Source organism: Rattus rattus, chromosome 17 (assembly GCF_011064425.1).
Source record: "Rattus rattus isolate New Zealand chromosome 17, Rrattus_CSIRO_v1, whole genome shotgun sequence".
Taxonomy (NCBI): domain Eukaryota; kingdom Metazoa; phylum Chordata; class Mammalia; order Rodentia; family Muridae; genus Rattus; species Rattus rattus.
This window is the reverse complement of record NC_046170.1, coordinates 42,000,970-42,022,003: the sequence shown is the minus strand read 5'-3', so window position 1 is coordinate 42,022,003 and position 21,034 is coordinate 42,000,970. Positions and strand designations below refer to the sequence as shown.

At 48.0% G+C, this 21,034-nt stretch overlaps 1 protein-coding gene across 4 annotated transcripts in view; it reads right to left on the bottom strand.

The window, feature by feature from the left end:
• Positions 1 to 9,968, bottom strand: part of Zc3h18 (zinc finger CCCH-type containing 18) — a 44,489-nt gene extending 34,521 nt beyond the window's left edge. Inside the window, exons 1-2 of one of the 4 annotated variants that reach the window (XM_032887502.1) lie at positions 9,786 to 9,968; positions 1,492 to 2,096 (exon numbers count right to left, since the gene is read on the bottom strand). In XM_032887502.1, coding sequence (XP_032743393.1) covers positions 1,492 to 2,082 — 591 coding nt within the window. In that variant the 5' untranslated portion in view covers positions 2,083 to 2,096; positions 9,786 to 9,968. Of the gene's footprint in view, positions 1 to 1,491; positions 2,097 to 8,843; positions 9,703 to 9,785 lie in introns of those variants that run through there. The other 3 variants (XM_032887500.1, XM_032887499.1, XM_032887501.1) reach the window with 3 other exon arrangements.
• Positions 9,969 to 21,034: the final 11,066 nt, after the last annotated feature.

Genomic DNA, 21,034 nt, shown 5'->3' with positions numbered 1-21,034 from the left:
ATACACTTCCAGGATCCCCAGTGTCCAAGACTTCCCAACAACATCAACTATAGGGTACTGTAGGCTAGAAGAAGAGTCTGAGGAAGGAAGTGACCTCTCGTGTTACTGGAGGATGTTGGGCTGGGGTCTTTTAGTAGCATGCTACTTCCCATAGGATGCAGAACCATTCACATGGGGGTAGCAGGCACAGTAGGCAAAACAAAAACATACCGTAGAACTGTGTTAAGCCAGAGAGTCAAGTGGCAGATTCATCCCATACACTGTTTCCAAGGGAAATCAGCATACAAAGACCATGGATGCTGTCTAGGGTGGGTTTGGTTCAATCCATTTCCCCACTGACCATACCCATAGCCCAATATAACAGTTACCAGTGCCCCCACTGCCCCCTCCATAATTCTATCAAGATTCTCAACCCCATCTGACTTTCACTGTGGGACAAGGAAGGGCATTTAACAGGGAGCACCTGACAGCAGGCACAGCTAAAACATAGCCAATAACCTCAACCTTATTGAAGTAAAGATCAATTTCCCCACAGGGGAAACACAGACCACCACCACCCCAAAAACAACAAAAAACGAAACACAAAAACCAACCAACCAACCAAACAACCAACCAACCAACCAAACAACCAACCAAACAAACACGAAGAAATCATGCACAGAAACGTTCTCCATGGGGGAACAAAACAGGGAACTCAGGAGACTGTTTGCTACACAGCTGGGAGAAGAGGTGAGGCATTTGAGACTTTATGATTGCAGTCATATATATCCCACCCACCCACATTTACTCACCACTGGGACACAAAGTCCTACTACCAACCAGCCTGTATGGCCAAAGTCATCCTCCACCCATGAACCCCTAAAATGAACTAGATATGCAGGGACCAACAGGCTGCTGTAGGGATGGTGCATGTTGAGAACCTGGGGTCCCCAGATAGTGCCCCCCCACATCACCCCAGAGACGTTTAACCTATCTTCTACCAGGCAAGCAGTTGCTTTCTAGTAAACCTCAGTTGGCTTGTCTAGCCTGCCCCTCCCTCACCTGCTTTGAGCTCAACTGCTCTGAACTTCCAACAGAATCATCTGCAAAGAAAATCTGACCTCCGCACCCATGACTCCACATGAAGACCAGATTTTTTTTTTTTCGGAGCTGGGGACCGAACCTAGGGCCTTGCGCTTGCTAGGCAAGCGCTCTACCACTGAGCTAAACCCCCAACCCCTAAGGCCAGATTTAAAGACAGGATCTTCTCTTGTTTCTGATAGCAGCTTTACTCTGAGCTTTTCTACATGAGCCTACCTCTCATTCTCCACTGTGAGCACTTCTTCCCCCGCCTCAACACAGCTCTTATTTTTCTGCACGCCTGGCCCAGCCCAGAACTGACCATCTCTCTAAGCATGAGGGAGCCTGAAAAGCCTGCTGTGCCTGCCTCTCCTGGGTCAGGTGTGTTGCTCAAGGGCCAGGGCTCTTTCTCGACAGCGCCACCATACTCACATCTATCTCCCCGTCGTCGATCTCTCCATCGTCATCCTCTTTCTTCTTCTCCTTGGCAGCTTCCGTGGGTTCTTTTTCTCCCACACTTTGAACATCAGGCTTCCCTTCCTCTCCAGGAACCCCTTCTCCCTTTTCCTCCTCCTCCTCGACCCCAGCCTTCTCAGCTTCCTCCTCCTGGGCAGCAGGAGCTGGTTCCTCAGGGACCTCCTCATCATAGTCTAGCTCGTGCTCATCCAGTTCCCTGGTCACTGAGGAGGCTTCGTCCCTGAGATCACTTGTCCCATCTTCCTCAGCATCATCCCCCTCCTCGCAAGGGGATCCTGCTGGGCCCCTGCTCAGCTCATGAGCCTCTGAGTCCTGATCCTGGGACTTGGGCTCACTGGCTTGGTCTTCCTCATCTGAGTGAATCTCCTCCTGGCTTTGTACCCTAGTTGCATTTTCCTCTTCCTCCAAATCAGAAGCCCTTTCCCCAGCTCCATCCAAATCTTGTTCAGATCCACTTTCCCTCAGAATGTCATCATCTGAGAGTGCCGGCTGCTCTTCATCCTCTGGGGAGTGAGGCTCCAGTTCAGGGCTCTCAGCCACATCCATCAGGACCCACGGATCTGCAAAAGACAGACACCACAGACTCAGCCTGTGCCCATCCTCCTGGCCCACATGCTCTCTGCCCTTGTTCCACACAACCCCTCTTCCAAAAACCACATGCCTCCCTGTGGAGTGCCAGGGCATAACTCTGCTGCCTATGGCTGGCCTCCACTCAGCCCTGTGCCTTCCTGCAGCTGGCACAGGTGAAGAAAAGGGAACAATAATAAGTAAGCCATGGACTGCCAAGGATAGCTAACTATTGGGACTCATGGGAACTGACTTCTGAAAGTAATGTTTCTACCCTGGAATGAGATCTTACCCTAGGTCAGCTGCAGTTTCTATCTTTTTTAAAAAGAGATCTATTTGGGGTTGGGGATTATCTCAGTGGTAGAGCGCTTGCCTAGCGAGCGCAAGGCCCTGGGTTCCGTCCCCAGCTCCGAAAAAAAGAAAAAAGAAGAAGAAGAAGAAAAAAAAAAAAAAAAGAGATCTATTTAATTAATTAATTATAAGTATACTGCAGTTGTCTTCAGACACACCAGAAGAGGGCATCGGACCCCATTACAGATGGTTGTGAGCCACCATGTGGTTGCTGGGATTTGAACTCAGGACCTCTGGAAGAGCAGTCAGTGCTCTTAACCGCTGAGCCATCCCTCCAGCCCCAGCTGCAGTTTTTAACTAAACCCTTTTCTTGTACTCTGGCTCTCAAGCAGTTTTATGTCACCTCTTTATACCCCATCCCCTGCACCCTACGATTCAGACCTTTCACCCAGCCTACAGCACTGTTCTCCAAAGGCAGTGCTCTGGGACCAGTGACTCCAGAGTCCAAAAAACCAAAACTATCTAGGTGTCTGTTGTACAAATGAACTATGACAGAATTATTTTTAGACATTTAAATCATATACTTATTTATTTTTTTGGTTTTTCCACCTCCTCAACTCATAGAAAGCACTTTGCTCTGCTGGGCATAGTGGCACATGCCTGTAATCACAGCACTTGGGAGATGGAGGCCACCCTGTTACACAGCAAAACCTTGAATCAATTTTCAAAAAGTACACTGCTGCACTTGCTTTAAAGGTGGCTACCTAAGCTCGGGTTGAGAGTAAGTGTAGACATCACACCTAGCAACCGTTAGCCAGTCTTTCTATCTCATAAACAACAGATGCCAAATCACACACAAAGGAGGAAGGCTTGGAATTCAGTCCACTTTGTATTCTGAGGCTGGGAAAAACAAAAGCGGGCTGGAGAGATGGCTCAGCAGTTAAGAGCACTGACTGCTCTTCCAGAGGTTCTGAGTTCAAATCCCAGCACCCACATGGTGGCTCACAACCACCTGTAACAGGATCCATGCCCTCTTCTGGTGTGTCTGAAGACAGCTACAGTGTACTTATATATAATAAATAAATAAATCTTAAAAAAAAAAAAGGGGGGGCTGGAGAGATGGCTCAGTGGTTAAGAGCACTGACTGCTCTTCCAGAGGTCATGAGTTCAATTCCAGCACCCACATGGTGGCTCACAACCATCTGTAATGAGATCTGATGCCCTCTTCTGGTGTGTCTGAAGACAGCTACAGTATACTCATAATAAATAAATAAATAAATCTTAAAAAAAAAAAAAAGAGGGCATCAAATGTTTCTAACCAGGTGTGGTGGAACATACCTTTAATACTGGTGCTTGGAAGACAGGCAGAGGAGAGAGTTCAAGGTTATCCTCACCTAATATGTCAAGTTTGAGACTAGTCATAGCTATATGAGACACAGTTTCAAGAAAAAAAAAAAACAACCAAGGTTTGTTGGGTAACTGAATACAATAAAAGAAATTTAAAATCAGTCATTTGTAAACACAATGATTAAATTTTAAATTTACTGATCAAATCAATCAACATTAAGTGGTGGTACATGCCTTTAAGCCAGTACTCAGGAAGCAGAGACAAGGGGATCTAAAGAGGGAGTGAGTTCAGTGATAGCCAAGGATACACAGAGAATCCCTGTCTGGAACCCTGCTCTCACCCCACACCCAAATAAAACAAGAAAAACAAACAAAAATCCCAAAACCCAAACCCCCAAACAATTTATCTTAAGTGACTCAAAAATAAACAGCAGACAAGATTTTCTGGTCATCTAGCGTCACTGAAGAGGAAGGACTACTGAAGTCAGTCCTACCTGGGATAGCAAACACAGGTCAGTTTGTAACCCTAGGATATCTGTGCGCTAAGACACGAGGCTGATGGCAGTAGCAGGCCAGCCTGAAGTGAACAGTGAACTGCAGCTCGTCTGGGTTAAAGAGTGAGAGCAACAGCACGTTAAGGACAAGTTTGGAAGTTCTGTGCACAGCCCCTGAGCTCTGCAGAGTGCTTGTGAGCATCCTTGGTGCCTAATGCACTTATACAGTGGGTGGGGGTGAATGCCATGTAGCACAACAGCCAGAATGGGGATCTGTGCTTTTCTGTAGTTTGAGAGAATGTTTGTGCAAAGTTCTAGTGTATGTGTGGTCGATAGCGTCAGTAATTAAGTCAGGCTAATGTCAATATGTCAATATACCGAACACAAGAATTCCTTGGTGTATAACATCTGATCCTTAACACTGCGGTCTTAATTGCACTGTATATTTTTAAGTCTCCATAGAAGCCCAGAGACTTTTCATTTCTCCAGCTACCAAGGTTTACACTTGGTAACCATAGGAAGTCAGCATTGGTGAACTGGCTACCAAGTCTCATACACCCTACGTAAAACCTGACAAATTCCTACTCTGGCATTTTATACCTAAAGGCAAACTCATAAATGAAGGTGTCTTTTAAACCAACTGTTATGCAAAACCAACTGCCCTGTCTGATTTGGAAGTCATACAACTGTAGCACGTAAGGCCCCTGCGCCAAACTGCATGCTATCTTGTGTACTGTTCCCGAGACCCTCTTCTAACCTGTTCATAGCCCTTTTCTGGGCTTCTGGACACAAGTTGGTTTGCTTTTGGTTTCAGTCAAAATTAGGTCTAACAAGTTGTGTTTTGTTTTATACTTCTGAACATCCTGAGATGAAATCCTACGGTAAGAAATGGAGACACAGTACCTAACTAAATATCTGAACTGTAGCAAGCAGCAGGCTGGTGAGGGAGGGAAGGCTGTCCTGTATCAGGGTTTCTGAGTTACAACCTGAATCCTTGCTCTATTGCTTCCTGGGTTTAAAATCTTGGGCCAACTCAAACCCGCCATGCCCCAGCGCTGTCTTCTGAACTACAAGGACAACAGCAGCTGCCTTATGAGGTTGCTATAACCTGACACCTGACGATGAGCTGGAAACATGCTCGGTGACATAGCCCTTCAGTCAAAATGCCATCCCCACACCACTCCTGCCATCTGCAGTTTAGCATCCCAGAGCCCTGGGAGAAACATGCTTATTGTTCTGTTGGATAACTACGGGGACAGCACATTTACCATGTGCCTCATGAGACTCCTGGAAAACACTCTCATTTCCTCACGCCTCATGCTTTTTGGTTTTTTTGAGACAAGGTCTCATTGTGGTGTTTTGGCTGTCCTGAAACTCAGACATCTGCCTGTCTCTGCCTCCCAGGTGCTGAGATTAACGGGGTGTGCCAATGTGCCCAGCTTCTTCACGCAGCTCTTTTTTTTTTTTTTTTTTTTTTCGGAGCTGGGGACCGAACCCAGGGCCTTGCGCCATGAGGCAAGTGCTCTACCACTGAGCTAAATCCCCAACCCCTTTCACGCAGTTCTTAATCCCTATCTCAACCTTCCAAGTAAATAAACTGAGGCCATATGGCTACTGCATAGATCTCAGGATTGCCATTCAGGGATATTCTGGAACCTGTATGCCCAGACATGAATGGAATTAGTTCTACTTCCAGCCACTAAAGTTACTACTATAAATCCTTTTTGATATAGACCATATATAAACTAGAGTCTCTACAAACCTGTAGGCTCTATTTCCCTCTCCCTCCCTCCAAATATCAAGGCACTGGTATATCATTTTTACACAAGGACACAGCCAGGCTGATTAGCTTGAGAATCCTGAAAGGCTGGTGTACTGTGCACATGGCCACTGAGCTTTAATACCCTCCAGGTGAATTTAGTTACTATGACGGCAGGAATAAGTCAACTTCTGATTTGTAAAGGCAGTTGTCGGCACATGCCATGAAGTAGTGGGATGAACGGGTATTCTGCTGTGTGTCTGCAGGGAAGGACAGACAACTCCTGTGAGGAGTTCGGAGCAACCCATGACAGGTTATAAACCAACTCAAATATACAGAATTTCTCTCTTTCTGGTAGTTCAAAACCCCAGAATTCCTCTCTAAGTTAGGACTATTGTTTCTTATACTGTATATTTTTGTGTTTATCTAACTGCAGTGCTATGCAAACTCCAACAGTTTATTTGAAGGCTGTTATAAGTTGAGATCTTATTTCTAAAAGCCCAGATGTTAAAAGTCTTAGTCCCTAAGGATTCACTACTAAGACGTGCAGTGTAGGATCTCCCTAACCCCTCCTCAGGACAGGGTTTCTCTATTCATCCCAGGTTGTTCTGGAACGCATTCTGTAGCTCAGGCTGGCTTTCAACTCAGACTCACCTATCTCTGCTTCCCAAGTGCTGTGATTAAAGGTGTATGTCACCAGCTGGCTCTGGCCACAATGTGCTACCTTACCACCTGAACTCTAGACTCCAGCAAACTGAGAGCCAAATATACCTTGTCTTTCTCTCCCACCCCTCTTTCTTTTTTAGTATAAAAACAGGTTTATTGGGGACAGCTCTTGGGTGAGTTCACTGACCATACAGGAAGAGGTCAACAAAGTCTCCATGCAGAGGGAGACAGAGGGGTCTGGAATAGAAAACATGTGCATGTAGAGAGGAGAGTGAGTGAGGGTGAGAGGGGGGAGATAGATCTTCCTTTTTGAGATTGGGTCTAGGTATTCCTGGTTGTCTGGAACTCTATGCAGATCAGGCTGGCCTCAAACTCACAGAGCTCTGCCTGCCTCCCTAGGATTGCTGGGATTAAAAGTATTCACCACTACATCAGCTTATATATTTTCTTTATATGAGTTCATCCCTTCAGGTATTTGTCATAGTGATGAAAACTGTATGCTCATCCTGCTCTAAAGTGTGAGGGGAGATGATGGAAGCTTTGAAAGGGCTGGCTCTCAGCAGCCTGTACATCACACACTGCACTCTATCTGCCTGGAACACTTGAGACTGCAATGCCACAGTAGCATCCACAGGAGGCACAGCCAGGGCTTCTGTAGTGCACTTACCTTACAGAGGCCCTGAAAGATTTTCTGAGAAAAGGAGCTGCGGGGTTGGGGATTTAGCTCAGCGGTAGAGGGCTTGCCTAGCAAGCGCAAGGCCCTGGGTTCGGTCCCCAGCTCCGAAAAAAAGAAAAAAAAGAGAAAAGGAGCTGCACTATCTTCCCTCCCATGGGACCTACTAGGACCGTATTACTAGAGGTCACATCAGATGAACGTCTTTCAGAGACAACTACAAATCAATGTTTATCAGAAGCACACACCAAATTGTACCTTTAGGCCAGGAATCTCTGGGAATCAGTAGAGAGCTTAATCTCCAGTCATGCTCCAAAAAGATCCACTGTCTCTCTAGGTGTTAGTGTTTTGTTTTAAGACTAATTTTGTGTGTTACCCTACACTGGTCGCAAGGAAGCACATATGCTATTACATATAAACAATGAATCTAGTGTCCTCAGTACAGCTACAATGTCTACAATCTTCTTACCCACTAACCCAGTAGTGTAGGACTCCCGAAGTTCAGAGCTAATCTTTAGTCCTCCTATCCACAATGGTGAATATGTTCAGGGGATGGAATGACAGTCTTTCAATAGCTCTGTCCCCTGATGCAATTGACATACTGGAAAATGCTTGACTAAATGATAAAATCCCATTAATCCAGGAACCACCTGTTGCAAACAGAAGACATCTAATAAAGTTACCTAAATTGTAAAACATTGTAACAGAGCTCGAGAGCTAGTCTCAGCAGCAGCTCTAGGAAGCCAAAGTGACTCCAACCACTTTACTAATGGCAAAGCAGTTAGGTCTTGTTCTTCTCACAGTTGGGTCACTTAGAGGAACTGCTACAAGCTACTTAAGAGCCTGGCCTGGTGGACTTACCAATACAGGTTAAAACAATTCTTGGTCAAACATGGGGTGTGACCTAGGGAGGAGAAAGGGTTTCTCACTGTAGCCCTGACTGGCCTCGAACTCATAGATTCACCTACCTCTGCCTCCTGAGTTCTGAGATTAAAGACTCGGTCACCACTGACTGGCTGGGGTGTAACTATTAATTTCTTTACATGACGTACTACTGAGAAAAGTGCTCCAAGCAGGTTTTGTTAAGAAAGATCAGTAACATACAAATACAACTTCTGGGAAATGACTTTTCGTTTGAGCCAAGGTCTCACTTTGTAGTGCTGGCTGTCCTGGAACTCCCTATGTAGACCAAGCTAGCCTTGAGCTCAGAGATCCTCTTGCCTTTGCTTCCCCCAAGTGCTGGGGTTAAGCTGTGGGTCACCATGCTCAGCTGTGGGAAACAACTTTCAGCAGGGCAGATCCTATGTTGATGTCTAAGTTCTGTTATGCCTGGTTAAAATCCTCACTCATAGCTTCATCCATGTATAGGTAAGAATGTCAGGATGTTGAAAAACACCACCCCCAAAGCGACTTAAACTCTGCAAGAACTCTTTGATAAGGAGATGGTCTCCTTGAGATGGTGTGCAGATGACAGGCTATCTCTTTGGAGACAAGCAAGGCACAAGCTTACCTGTTGGCTGCTCGGGAAGAAAATCCAAACTTCTCTTAACATGTTTGAGCATTCCCCACCTACAGCTGGAGAGGAGTTTCAGGCTTTGGGACATATTGAATTGGTTCCAGGACTGGCTGGGCTTCAAACATGCTGAAGATCATTCCCATTCTCCTCTCAGGGACTGGGAAATGCAAACTAGCCTAGCGGGTAGAGAATCTCAACCTCTGCCTTGGGATAGATGATGAAGAACCAAATGCCTTCTTTTGTTATTCCCAAGTGGGTCTGAAGAATTACCTAGTCTCGTTAATGAGTGCTAAGAAAAAGCTCATTTAAAAGTTATTGTGCCCAGTAAACTCAGCTGTCAAAAGTATACGGGCTAAACTAAATTTCCAGTAGGAGCGAGACTATAAGTCTTAGCTTAATTTCCTTCTAGCACTACACGTTTGGCTACTTTACACTAAAGAATCGGCATCTCTAAGCTCCCAGTCCAAGAGGCGTGGAGGTTACACTTCTAAGAGATCCCGGACTCTCAAAGCACAGTGGGTATGTCCGACCTGTGCTCACTTGAAGTTGCGAGAGCAAGTTGCAGGAGGCTCCAGAGAGCTCAAAGTTCCCCATAGAGCCGGTCGATAGTCTAAGCCAGCCTCCTCCCAAGCCAACCTGCGTGATTCGCTCCCCTTTGTAGGCGGCGAACATGTGCCACGCCGAGTGGCCCGGAAGGGAAAATGACAGCTTCAGGAAAACCAACTTCACCATGGCAGACCACGGCGCGCCAAGGCGCCCGGACGCCCCAGGCCGCAGCGGGCTGCGCCTGCCCGCTGTCCTGGCCGCGCTTCGGCCCGCGGCTGCGCACAGCCGGGGCGCGCGCCCGAGCGCTCGGGAGGCGGCGCCGGGCTCCCGGGCCTCGCTCCCGCCGCCGCTGGGGCGGCCTCCTCCTCGCCTCCCGCCGGCCCCGCTTACCTCAGCGCGAGGACTGGAGGCGGCCACGGCTCCGCTGGGGTGGGGGCGGCGTGGACAGGACGTCCCTCAGCCTTTCCGCTTCTCACTGGCTCTGGCTTCAGGCACGACGCGGGCGGAACAAACGGGCTCCACTACCCGCGGGGGCCGGCCATTGTGCGACGTCATCAGGCCGCGACGGCCGTCCTGCGAGCCGGCGGGCTTCCCTCACTAGCCCCGCCCTCCTCGCGCTTTCTTCCGGCCTCCGCTGGCCCCGCCTCCGTGGCGCGCGCTCTGAAGTCTCCGCTACTGCGCAGGCTCACCGAGGTCGACCCGCCCTCTAGCGGGACTCTTAGCGGCGCGTGCGCAGTCTGTGGACCTTCGTGGTAGTTTCCTTGGATGAGATCAGATGGGGAGCAGGCTGGACGCGTGCCGGGTAGGCAAAGCCATTTGAGGCTCTTGGTGTGTGCGTGTGTACATTCCAGGGTCTAAAAACTTAGCGTTCGTTTCCCCAGGGCATGAACTTTCTGCCATATTAAATACCAATACTTGACCAAAAGTGTTTTGGGGGCTGGAGTGTAGCTCTGAGGTAGAGACAGCACCTGCCAAGTATACGCGAGGCCCTGGTATTCTCACAGAAAGGATTTTTGGAGTTGGAGGGGTTAGATTTTCTTACCTGTTTCTGTGGTGTTAAACATCCCCAATTGTTAAATGTGATTACGGTGACCCAGTGTAATCTCCCTGTGGAGGACTTAAACTGATTGTGTCATTGGAGCTCTGCCGCTCGAGGCCTAAGTCCACACCTCTAACCCTCGCTACTGACCTTATAAAGGGTACCGAGTTCATTCGGTACTGGCCTCTTACAAAATTTGGAGCCGGGCTTGGTCTTACAAGGTTGGGGTCTGCCTGTCTTTCTCAGACGAGGTGAAACAGTCCAGATGCCCATAAATTGGTGAAAGAAAAAAACAGTCATAGTCTTGAAGTGCAGCGTTAATTCAGCCACAGAAAGGGATGAAGTCTGACACATGCTACAAGCACAGAGGAACCCTGGAAAGAAGCCAGTCACGACAAGTCGAATACTTTTTTTTTTTTTTTTCTTCCCTTTTCTTTTTTTCGGAGCTGGGGACCGAACCCAGGGCCTTGTGATTCCTAGGTAAGCGCTCTACCACTGAGCCAAATCCCCAACCCCAAGTCGAATACTTTTGACTCCACAATTTGGGCTGAATTATGCTGCCCATCCTCCAAATTCCATGTGAAGTCCTAGCATCAAGTCGGTATGGATTTTGAAGCAGAACTTCTCCATGAGGTCATAAAGGTAGGGTCTGGATCTCATAGGATTGGTGTCCTTCAGTAAATACCAAGGAGAGATCAAGTCTCACTGGGTAGCCCAGGCTAGCCTAGCACACAGAGAGCTGCCTGCTTCTGCTTCCCCAGTGCTGGGATTAAAGGTGTGTGCAAGGATCTCTCTCTCTCTCTCTCTCTCTCTCTCTCTCTCTCGCTCGCTCGCTCGCTCGCTCGCTCTCGTTCTGCTGTTCTGTGTGTCTGTCTGTCTGTCTGTCCACACACCACCATCACCATATGAAGAAAGCAGCAGTTTGCAAGCCAGGGTTAGGCCATGCCAGCCCAGCCCTTCAACCTCTGGGGGAAGATTAACACTCACCAGTTCAAGCTACCCAGCTGTGCTAGTTTGAATAAGAATGGCCCTATAGGCACCTGTATATAAATGCGGAGTCTCCTGGGCGGGGGAACTATTTGAAAGGATTTTAAGAACTAGAAGGTGCGGAGCGCAAGGCCCTGGGTTCGGTCCCCAGCTCTGAAAAAAAAAAAACCAAAAAAAAAAAAAAAAAAAAAAAAAGAATTAGAAGGTGAGGCCTTGTTGGAGAAGGTGTGTCACTGGAGGTGGGCTTTGAAGTTTCAAAAGCCCAAGGCAAGTCCTGTGTCTGTCTGTCTGTCTGTCTGTCTGTCTCTCTCTCTCTCTGCCTATGGATCAGGGTGTAGAACATAGAACCATGTCTGATGAATTATTTCTCTGCCAGTGAGATAAGCCAATCGAAGCCAGACTATATTATATCAAATGCAGGTCAGTTGGGAGGCTGCTTTCCAGCGAGTTCACAAGAACCGAGGCAATGGGAAAGGAGAGAAAGAGCTAAAGGGAAAAAGAAAGCAGAGAGAGGAAGAGGGCTTGGGGATGGGGCAGGATAAAGAGAAGAGCCACTGGAGGAAGGGTAGCCCAGGCCCTAGGCTGGAAAGTCCAGGGTTGCGGACAGGATTTGCCAGATAGAGGATGAGGGATTCTGGGAGAACCGAGAGGCCAGATCTGCTTTGAAATGTAAAATATGCACCTCAGTCCCTTATCCTGGGGTCCAAAACTAAACATCGTCCACCTGCACGCTGCCAGTGCTCCCCTCCATGATGCTAATGGACTAATCTCTGAAGCTGTAAGGAAGCCCCTAATTAAATGATTTCTTTTATAAGGATTGCCTTGGTCATGATGTTTCTTCACTGCAATCGAGCAGTATCTACAAGTCCAGACTAGTTAGTATAGCAGTGCAAGTTGCATAATATTCTATTTATATAAAAATATAAAACAGCCAGTTTTATCATATTTTGTAGGTAGGGAACAGAGAGTCCTCAACAGGCACCTTTAGGAATGGCAGCCATATTCAGAAATCTGGTCAGCGGTAGCCACACAACTTTATAACTGTACCAAAACCTTCAAATCCCACCCTCTGTTTTAGGGGCCTGTGAAATGGCTCAGCAGGTATAGGAACTTGATGCTCAAGCCTGGCAAAGCGAGTCCAACCCCAGAACCCACACAAAGGTAGAAGGAACGGACCAACTGCACAAAGTTGTCCTCAAAGCCGATGCTTTAAGAATGTAGGGAGGTGGGGCTGGAGAGATGGCTCAGGGGTTAAGAGCACTGGCTGGGTTTTGTATATGCTTGGCCAGGGAGTGGCACTATTAGGAGGTGTTTCCTTGTTGGAGTGGGTGTGGCCCTTGGGGGGGGTGTGGGTTTTCAGACCCTCATCCTAGCTGCCTGGAAGTCAGTATTCTGCTAGCAGCCTTTAGAAGAAGATGTAGAACTCTGAGCTCCTCCTGCACCATTGCCTGCCTGGATGCTGCCATGCTCCTACCTTGATGATAATGGACTGAACCTCTGAACCTGTAAGCCAGCCCCAATTAAATGTTGGCCTTAGAAGAGTTGCCTTGGTCATGGTGTCTGTTCGCAGCAGTAAAACCCTAAGTAATTCAGTAGTCATTTGCATATGTGGGCGTGTGTGTGTGTGTGTGTGTGTGTGTGTGTGTGTGTGTGTGTGTGTGTGTATGAATGGACAGATGGATGAATGGGTAGGTGGGTGGATGGGATGAAGGAGCGGATGGATAAGATGATGGATGGACAAATGGATGGGTACGTGGATGGACAGTTAACTGTGTAATTGTATGGATGGAACGACTGATCGAGGTAATGACTAAGAGGAACTTGTGCTAGAAGCAGCAGTGACAGACCGCGAATGACAGACTGAATGCTTTGCCACCAGACCTGTCAAATTTCAGTCATAGTCTGCCTGTGCGTCCTTTGGCTCCCCTGGCACAGGCTGTGCACTCAGCACCCTTCTGACCCATGTTGACCAGAGGGACCCAGCATCAAGCAAGCACACGATCTCAGCCTCTTCAAACAGACAGCAGCACCACGGGAAGACTGACAGAAATCAGGTTCCCAACTTCCTAACCACAGGCCAAGTATTCTGATAGGCAAAAATGGGGAGACGCTTCCAAGCAAAATGGAGCTTGGCTCCTCCTTCAAGAGCACAAGGGAAGGCTTTCTAGAGAAAGCCACATCCCAACTGCAAGTCAGTAGAGAAGCAGAATGAACCTAGTATAGGGCTGGGAGGGGAAGCACATGATAGCTGTCGGGTGGGGAACAGGAGCCACTGATGGTCCTGGAGCTCCCAACATGAGCAGGCAGCAGACAGACTGGGCAGGCGGCCGGAGCTGGGCACTGATGGACTTGGGTTCCTGCCTCTTCCAAGGTCCAGGCTTGGCTTCGGGGCCAAGAGCTTTGAGCAGGGAGAAGGCTGATTGCAATCTCGGGGGACCTTTTAACTGAGTAGCAGCTGTGCAGATTTCTGGGAATGCAGAAAGATGGCTATCCAGACATCTTGTAAATAATGCCTTGCTAAATCCATGTCACCACGGACATTAAAAGGCACGATGAGGGGGTGTGGGGGTGCAGTCTTGAGCTACTTTTCTTGGTGAGAGCAAAACTAAGAGAGTGGCCAGCCTGTTCTTACCTCACTCCGAGTGTTCACAGTGGTCAAGCTGAGCTGCTTCCAAAAGTGACTCCCGTTTTACCCATAAGCCCAAAGGTTGTAGGACCGGCAATCAAGGCTCGTGACTGTCAAACTATTCCCAAGCTTCTTTGAGGAAAAGTTATCAGAGTGTGGAAACTTAGTCTCCTGGGTAAATAGTGCTCTCTCTAGACAAGTTCTCAAGTGCTCAAGGGGGTTGCTGTGAACCTGATAAAGGACGGGTGGGTCACGTGCCATGTAAATGTCAGTGTGGAAGGGACAGTTCAAGAGTCAGGGCTGCATCTGATGTAGCTATCCAAGGAGACAGAAAGAATCTCCCTGTAGAAGGGTGACGGTGTGTCTCCCAGAGAGTGCGCCATGCTCCTGCTCTGAGGGAGACCTGGAGAGAATAGGACATGCGCATTATAAGTGCTCTCCTTACTCCAGGGTGAGGGCAAGCCTGGCTGGGAAGTGGAGTTTTCTCCAGGAGATTACAGGCTTCTGGTCACCAGAGGAATAAGGATGGTGTTCCTGCTGCACAAGGCACCTCCAAAAAGGATTAGAGCATGAGACAGACCCACAAACGAGCTCGCCTCTCGATGGGTTCTAAAGGTAGCGACGCTACTGGAACCTGTAGCAGGAGAAAGTTGGCTACCAAAACCCAAGTGGTTAGGTGCACCTGTGAGAGCCCTTGAAGGTCAGAAGACCCACCCCGAACCTGGATCTTTTGAGGTGGGAAGATCCACCTTTAATCTGGGCCACACCTTTCTTTTGTTAGCTGATATAAAAGTCATGGAAGTAGGAAGACCTTGCCCCTGGCCTGCCTGCCCTCGCTCTGTCCGGCGAGTTATCCGTTCACTGGCTACAGGGCCTCTGCCTTCAGGATTCTGACATATGATGAAGGCCAGTCAAGACATCCAGCCTCGTGGACTGGACAACTACAGGATTCTTGGACTTAGTGCTGGTAGACAGCCAGTGTTGGACTACACACACACACACACATACATCTGTCAGTTCGTACGTACTAAGCTCTGAGATGGTGAGACAAACACTTCCTATATGTTGGTGGCCATAGCACCAAAGCAGAAATGCAGTTAACAGAGGCTGGGGTGATAAACTAGGGAACTAGTTGGCCTTTCAGTTGGATCTTGAACCTCTCTATGCTCTCCATCCCTGGTTCTTGCCTGAATTAATACCAAAGTCGCCTCATCTCACTCCTGCCTCATTTTAGAGCTCAATTTCAGTCACTCCTCCAGGGGCTTCTCCAGCCACAAAATAAAACCTAAACTCCTGATGCCCCCTCCTCCCATGGCCTGGTGTTCCTGGCCCATTTCCCATGCACTCATGTTCTCTTTCCTGTACTCAGGCGTGCAGGATAATTTTTTTTGTCAACTCAACACAAGCTAGAGTCATCTGAAAAGAGGAAAAAATGCCCCCATAAGATTCAGCTGTAGGGCATTTTGTAAATTAGTGATTGATGGGGGAAGCCCAGTCATTTGTGCATGGTGTCATCCCTGGGCTGGTGGTTCTGGGTTCTATGAGAAAGCAGGCTGGGCAAGCCATAGGGAGCAAGCCAGTAAGCAGCATCCCTTCCATAGCCTCTGCCTTTGGGTTCCGGCCCTGCTTGAGTTCCTGTCCTGACTTCCTTGGATGATGAACAGTGCTATGAAGATGTAAACCAAATAGACCCTTTCCTCCCCAACTCAGCGATCATGGTGTCTCATCACAGCAGTAGAAACCGTAGCTAAAGGTATCAAGTCTTTACGTGGGCCTCTCAAACAACCTGAAACCCCTCTGTCTGATTCACAGTTATTCATACTTAGGTCTCACCTCGGATGGAATTCTTTTCAGGCACACTCCAGACGCACCAGGGCTGGGTGCCACCTGTGTGTACAACTCAGCCCTGCTAATCAAGGCATGACCTTGGCAGAGAGTGTTCCACACCAGAAATCCCTGCAACCTCCATTCAGCAGGCCCAGGCGATTCCGATGTTCAGAGCTTGCGAGATCGGTGGGTGACCTCGGGGTCCAGGAGACATGGACAAGAGTAGACACCAAAATCTTATAATAAAATATACAGGAAAAAGTCCTGGAGATGGCCCAAAGATTTATCAGGAGATATTTCAACATTGTAACTAATACTACACGCTGCTTACAATGTTACAGTTGTTAAAATTAGATGAATCTAAATATATAAGATACTGTTTGGAAGCAGGCATGAAACTCAAATTACATTGAAAAAGTCAAGTGGCAGAAGATACACAGAGGGTCATTGTTTTCCCTGTGACAAAAATAGTATCAAAAGCAGCCTGGGGAGTAAAGGGCTAATTCCAGCTTATAGTTTATATATAGTCCAGTTGCCTGGCAGTGGGTGATGGCGATGGCACAGCCAGCAGTCGGAAGGCGGAGGCAGGCAATGAGTTTGATACCAGTCTGGTCTACAGAGTGAGTTCCAGGATAGCCAGGGCTACACAGAGAAACCCTGTCTTTAAAAGCAAAACCAAACACAGCAACAACAACCCAGTTTCTAGTCCAGCGTGGAGGGAAGTCAGCAGGAGCTGAAACACACATTGGAGCGATGCCAATTATTGGCTTGCTTCTGTGGTTTGCTCAGAATGCCTCCTTGTAGTCCTGAGGACCACCTGCTCAGGGGTGACGCCTGTCACAGTAACATGAGCCCTCTCACCCAAGTCATTAATCAAAAACACCACACAGGCTTGTCTACAGACAATCTGATGGAGGCATTCTCTTAGTTGAATTTTGTAGTGACAATTGTGGAATTCCTGTTTCTTTTAAAAATAAATATAAGAATATGTTTTTATTTTAATCCCAGGTGTGGGATATTCGGCTGCTTCGGACTGTCCACAGCAGCGTTGGTAATCTAGCAGCGGAGTGATTTCTGCCAGCTGCAGATACTTTCTGTTGAGGTTTGATCTGGATGCTAATTCTGTAGCAGAAGGTCTGGGCTGATGAGTGTGTTCACGAGCTTTTGCGGTGCAAACTTGTTCTGTGGCTTAAAACTATTGGTTAAATAAAATTGACTACAGCCAATCACTGGAGGGATTCGAGGTGGGTGGGTTTGGTGAGAGCTGTTTGGAGGAGGAGAGACCAGGGGAGAAGGGGGAAGGATGAGGAGAGAGGAGGCCTCCATGAGAGGAGATGGACCGTGAGCGCAGGGCCAGGAGAAACAGCCAAGTACCTGGGGAGGTAGCCAGGCCTGCAGTCAGAGGGGTAGATTAGGGGCGACCCCAGTAATTGTTAAAGCCAGGTAAAATAACCATAATCTGAGCTTCATTTATTTGTAAGCTACTTGGGGATAAGCTGAAATTAGTTCTACTGTAGGATGTTGGGAATTCTGGGGACTTTTCAGAGGGTAGATAAATGCCCACGGGTTGTTGAATCACCGTGTGCAAAGAAAGGAGGAGAAATCAGATATCCTGACAGCAAAGATCAAACTTACCCAAGAACTCGCCCTCAGTCAGCAGGAAGTAGTCTCCTTTCCTCCCCTTTCTTCTCTAGTGTTAGGGCGTTAAAAGGTGGGAACATGGTGGAGAAGAGTGGAAGAAAGAAGACACACAAAGTAGCAAATGACTAGCTACAAAGTTCCTCTTCTCAGGTAAGTCAAGCTTGTGTCAAGTTGACAAAAGCAAAACCAACCAACCAGGACAATCACACTCACAGAATATTTATAGTCATGAGTCGGGTGGTAGTGGCACAGGACTTTTATCCTAGCACGCAGGAGGCAGAGGCAGGCAAGGTACCTCTCTGTGAGTTCAAGACCAGCCAGGTCTACAAAACGAGTAGCTACACAGAGAAACCTTGTCTCAAAAAAAAAAACAAAAAAAACCATTATAATCCTGGGTATTTTTAGAGGTGTGGAGCAGGTGGGCACGTGGATGGACCGCCAGCAGGGGTGTCAATGATGTGTAGAGAGGCAAGTGTCTGGGGTACATCAGTATGAACAGCAATCGTGGTGGCTGCCTGTAATCCAAGAGCTTGGGAGGAAGCAGGAAGAACAATTCAAGGACAGGCAGGAGAGAATAATTTGGAAACAGCATAGGAAAATATCATCAGGATTAATGCTAAGAGAAATGCCTGCGCTGGCTGGAGAGATGGCTCAGTGGGTTCAAATTCCAGCAACCATGTGGTGACTCACAACCATCTGTAATGAGATCCGATGCCCTCTTCTGGTGTGTCTGAAGACAGCTACAGTGGACTTATATATAATAAATAGATCTTTAAAAAAAAAGAAAAGAAAAATTCCTGCAAAGACAGAAGCGTGGAAAAGAGTTGCCTCTTGAGAGCGATATGGAGGAAGGAAGATGGAGGGCAGAGAGAGAGGTATGGAGTTGGGGCTGGCTTTCTAAATTGGGGGCTATAATGAGACAGTGTACATTGAAGGACTCAATTCCCGCTCCCCACATACTCAAGGCATGCTGGACATCTGCATATATGTTTGCCCAGCCTTACCTGTCTGAAATGTCAAAAGGAGCTGACATGATTTTGTCCTAAGGTAGCATTTTTAGAATGGACCACCTTACTGATTCTTCATGTGGCCAGCAGAGGGCGTGGCGTGCCAGAGCAGCCAAGCTCTGCTCTGCGGCTGACCCTGTTCTGGCTTGGCCAGCTGTCAATTCGGCTTGTAAAAGAGACTCACTCAGAATGTGTGGAACTTCTACTTCTGAGAAAGAACCAGGCTGGGTCAGCAGGGGACCTGCTCTCTGGTATAGAGGGGTTTATCAGTCCTGTCAGTTTTAGGCCTTGGCCGTGCCCCACTGTGAACCCCATCTACTTAATTCAACATCTCTCAGCTGGGCTGGAGAGATGGCTCAATGGTTAAGAGCACTGACTGCTCTTCCAGAGGTCCTGAGTTCAATTCCCAGCAACCACGTGGTGGCTCACAACCATCTGTAATGGGATCCGATTCCCTCTTCTGGTGTGTCTGAAGACAGCTACAGTGTACTCATACACATAAAATAAATAAATAAATCTCAGCCAAGATTCTCACCTCAGGGAGGTTAGACAGAGGATCCCAAGACCTCTGTTGGCTTTTTTTTCTCTTGCTTCTGCATCGCAGGGCCTCAGCTACTGGTTTGGGTGAGCCAATGACTGCTGCAAAGGGCCCATGTGGGGTCAGCTCCTACCTATATTCAGAAGTTTATTTCTGCAGGGTTGCAGGTACAGGCTGGCCTTGAACTCGCTATGTTGCCGAAGATGGCCTTAAACTTCTGATCTTCCTGCCTTCACCTTGCCAAGGGTCTGGGACTGCAGGTATGCGCCGCCATGCTTTGTGTAAGTGGTACACCCAAGTATGTAACAGGCAGGTTCTCTGCATCACCACAGCTCCAAATAACTTTGTAAAAATAAGCTTGAGATTATCAGTAAACGCTTATATACCTATTTTTTATATTGAAAAGCCCAGGTCATGTAAAATTTTCTTGGGCTTTCAAAGAGATCATGAACGGAAAGTTTAGGAAGCCCCACACTCAACCTCCATGGGCTAGTGCTGTCCCCACAGCTATGAACATTATAGCTGGGCCGGCGAGTATTGTCTGGCTGAGGACTATGAATGTCTTCCCAGGGCATGTGGACGTATGCTGTGCTGAACCCTCGTTGGAGGCGCGGTTGGCTCCAGGTCAGGTGCAGAAGGCAAGTTGTGAGGGTGAACTCACCAGTGATGGCTACACAGATGCACACAGGGAAATAAAGTCAGCATAAAGTTGCAAAGCGCACTGCACCTCCTACACCGGCTTGCTTAGAAATTTATATTTGTGTGGTGACCATGTTAACAGAGGTTGGGGTGACTTGTGGGTGGAGAATCCGTTCAAGACACTGCAGTCTGCTGTGGGGCTGGTTTTCTGCTCTGTATAGCAAGGATCCGAAGACCACATCCCCACGTCTCACTTTATTGAAGGCTCATGGACTCGGCAGGCAGCTCTCATCCATGTGATAAGGCCAGGACTTGCGTGTGTGTGTGTGTGTGTGTGTGTGTGTGTGTGTGTGTGTGTGTGTTAGGGTTTTTCTGCTGTGAACAGACACCATGACCAAGGCAAGTCTTATAAAGGACAACATTTAATTGGGGCTGGCTTACAGGCCAGAGGTTCAGTCCCTTATCATCAAGGCAGGAACAAGGCAGCATCCAGGCAAGTGTGGTGATGGTGCAGGAGGAGCTGAGAGTTCTACAACTTCATCTGACTCACTTCCAGGCAGCTAGGCGGGGGGTCTTAAGCCTATGCCCATAGTGACACACCTACTCTAACAAGACCACACCTAATAGGGCCACGCCCTGGGCCAAGCATATGCAAACTATCACATTCCACTCCCTGGCCCCCAAAGGCTTGGTCAAACATTTGAGTCTCTGTGGGCCACACCTAAAGACAGCATAATGCTAACGGAGTAGAAGCAGCCCAGGAGAAAGAAGTTTGTTGCAGTCAACTGAAAAAGGAGCTGGAGAGCTGAAGACCACTTTGACGTCAGACATGGAGATGCAGAGTTTGGGGTTTGTCCAACTGGTTTCCTGTCTTGTTTGGGGATTACGGTAAAGTGATTGGATGAATCTCAGAAGAGACTTTGGACTTTTAACATTGTTGAGAGTGCTACAGACTATGGGAACTTTTGAAGTTGGATTAAATGTATTTTGCATTATTTTATGTTTAGGTGTGGCCCCCATAGACTCATAGGTTTGAATAGTCTTTGGGGGCTGGGGAGTGGAATGTGATGGTTTGTATGTGCTTGGACCAGGGAGTGGCACTATTTGAAGGCGTGGCCTTGTTGGAGTGGGTGTGGTCTTGTTGGAGTGGGTGTGGTCTTGTTGAAGGACTTATGCCACTGAGGTTTGGGCTTTAAAACCCTTGTCCTATCTGCCTACAAACCAGTCTTCTGTCTGCCTTCAGAAAAAGATGTAGAACTCTCAGCTCCTCCAGCGCCATGCCTGCCTGGATGCTGCCGTGCTCCCACCTTGATAATGGACTGAACCTCTGCACGC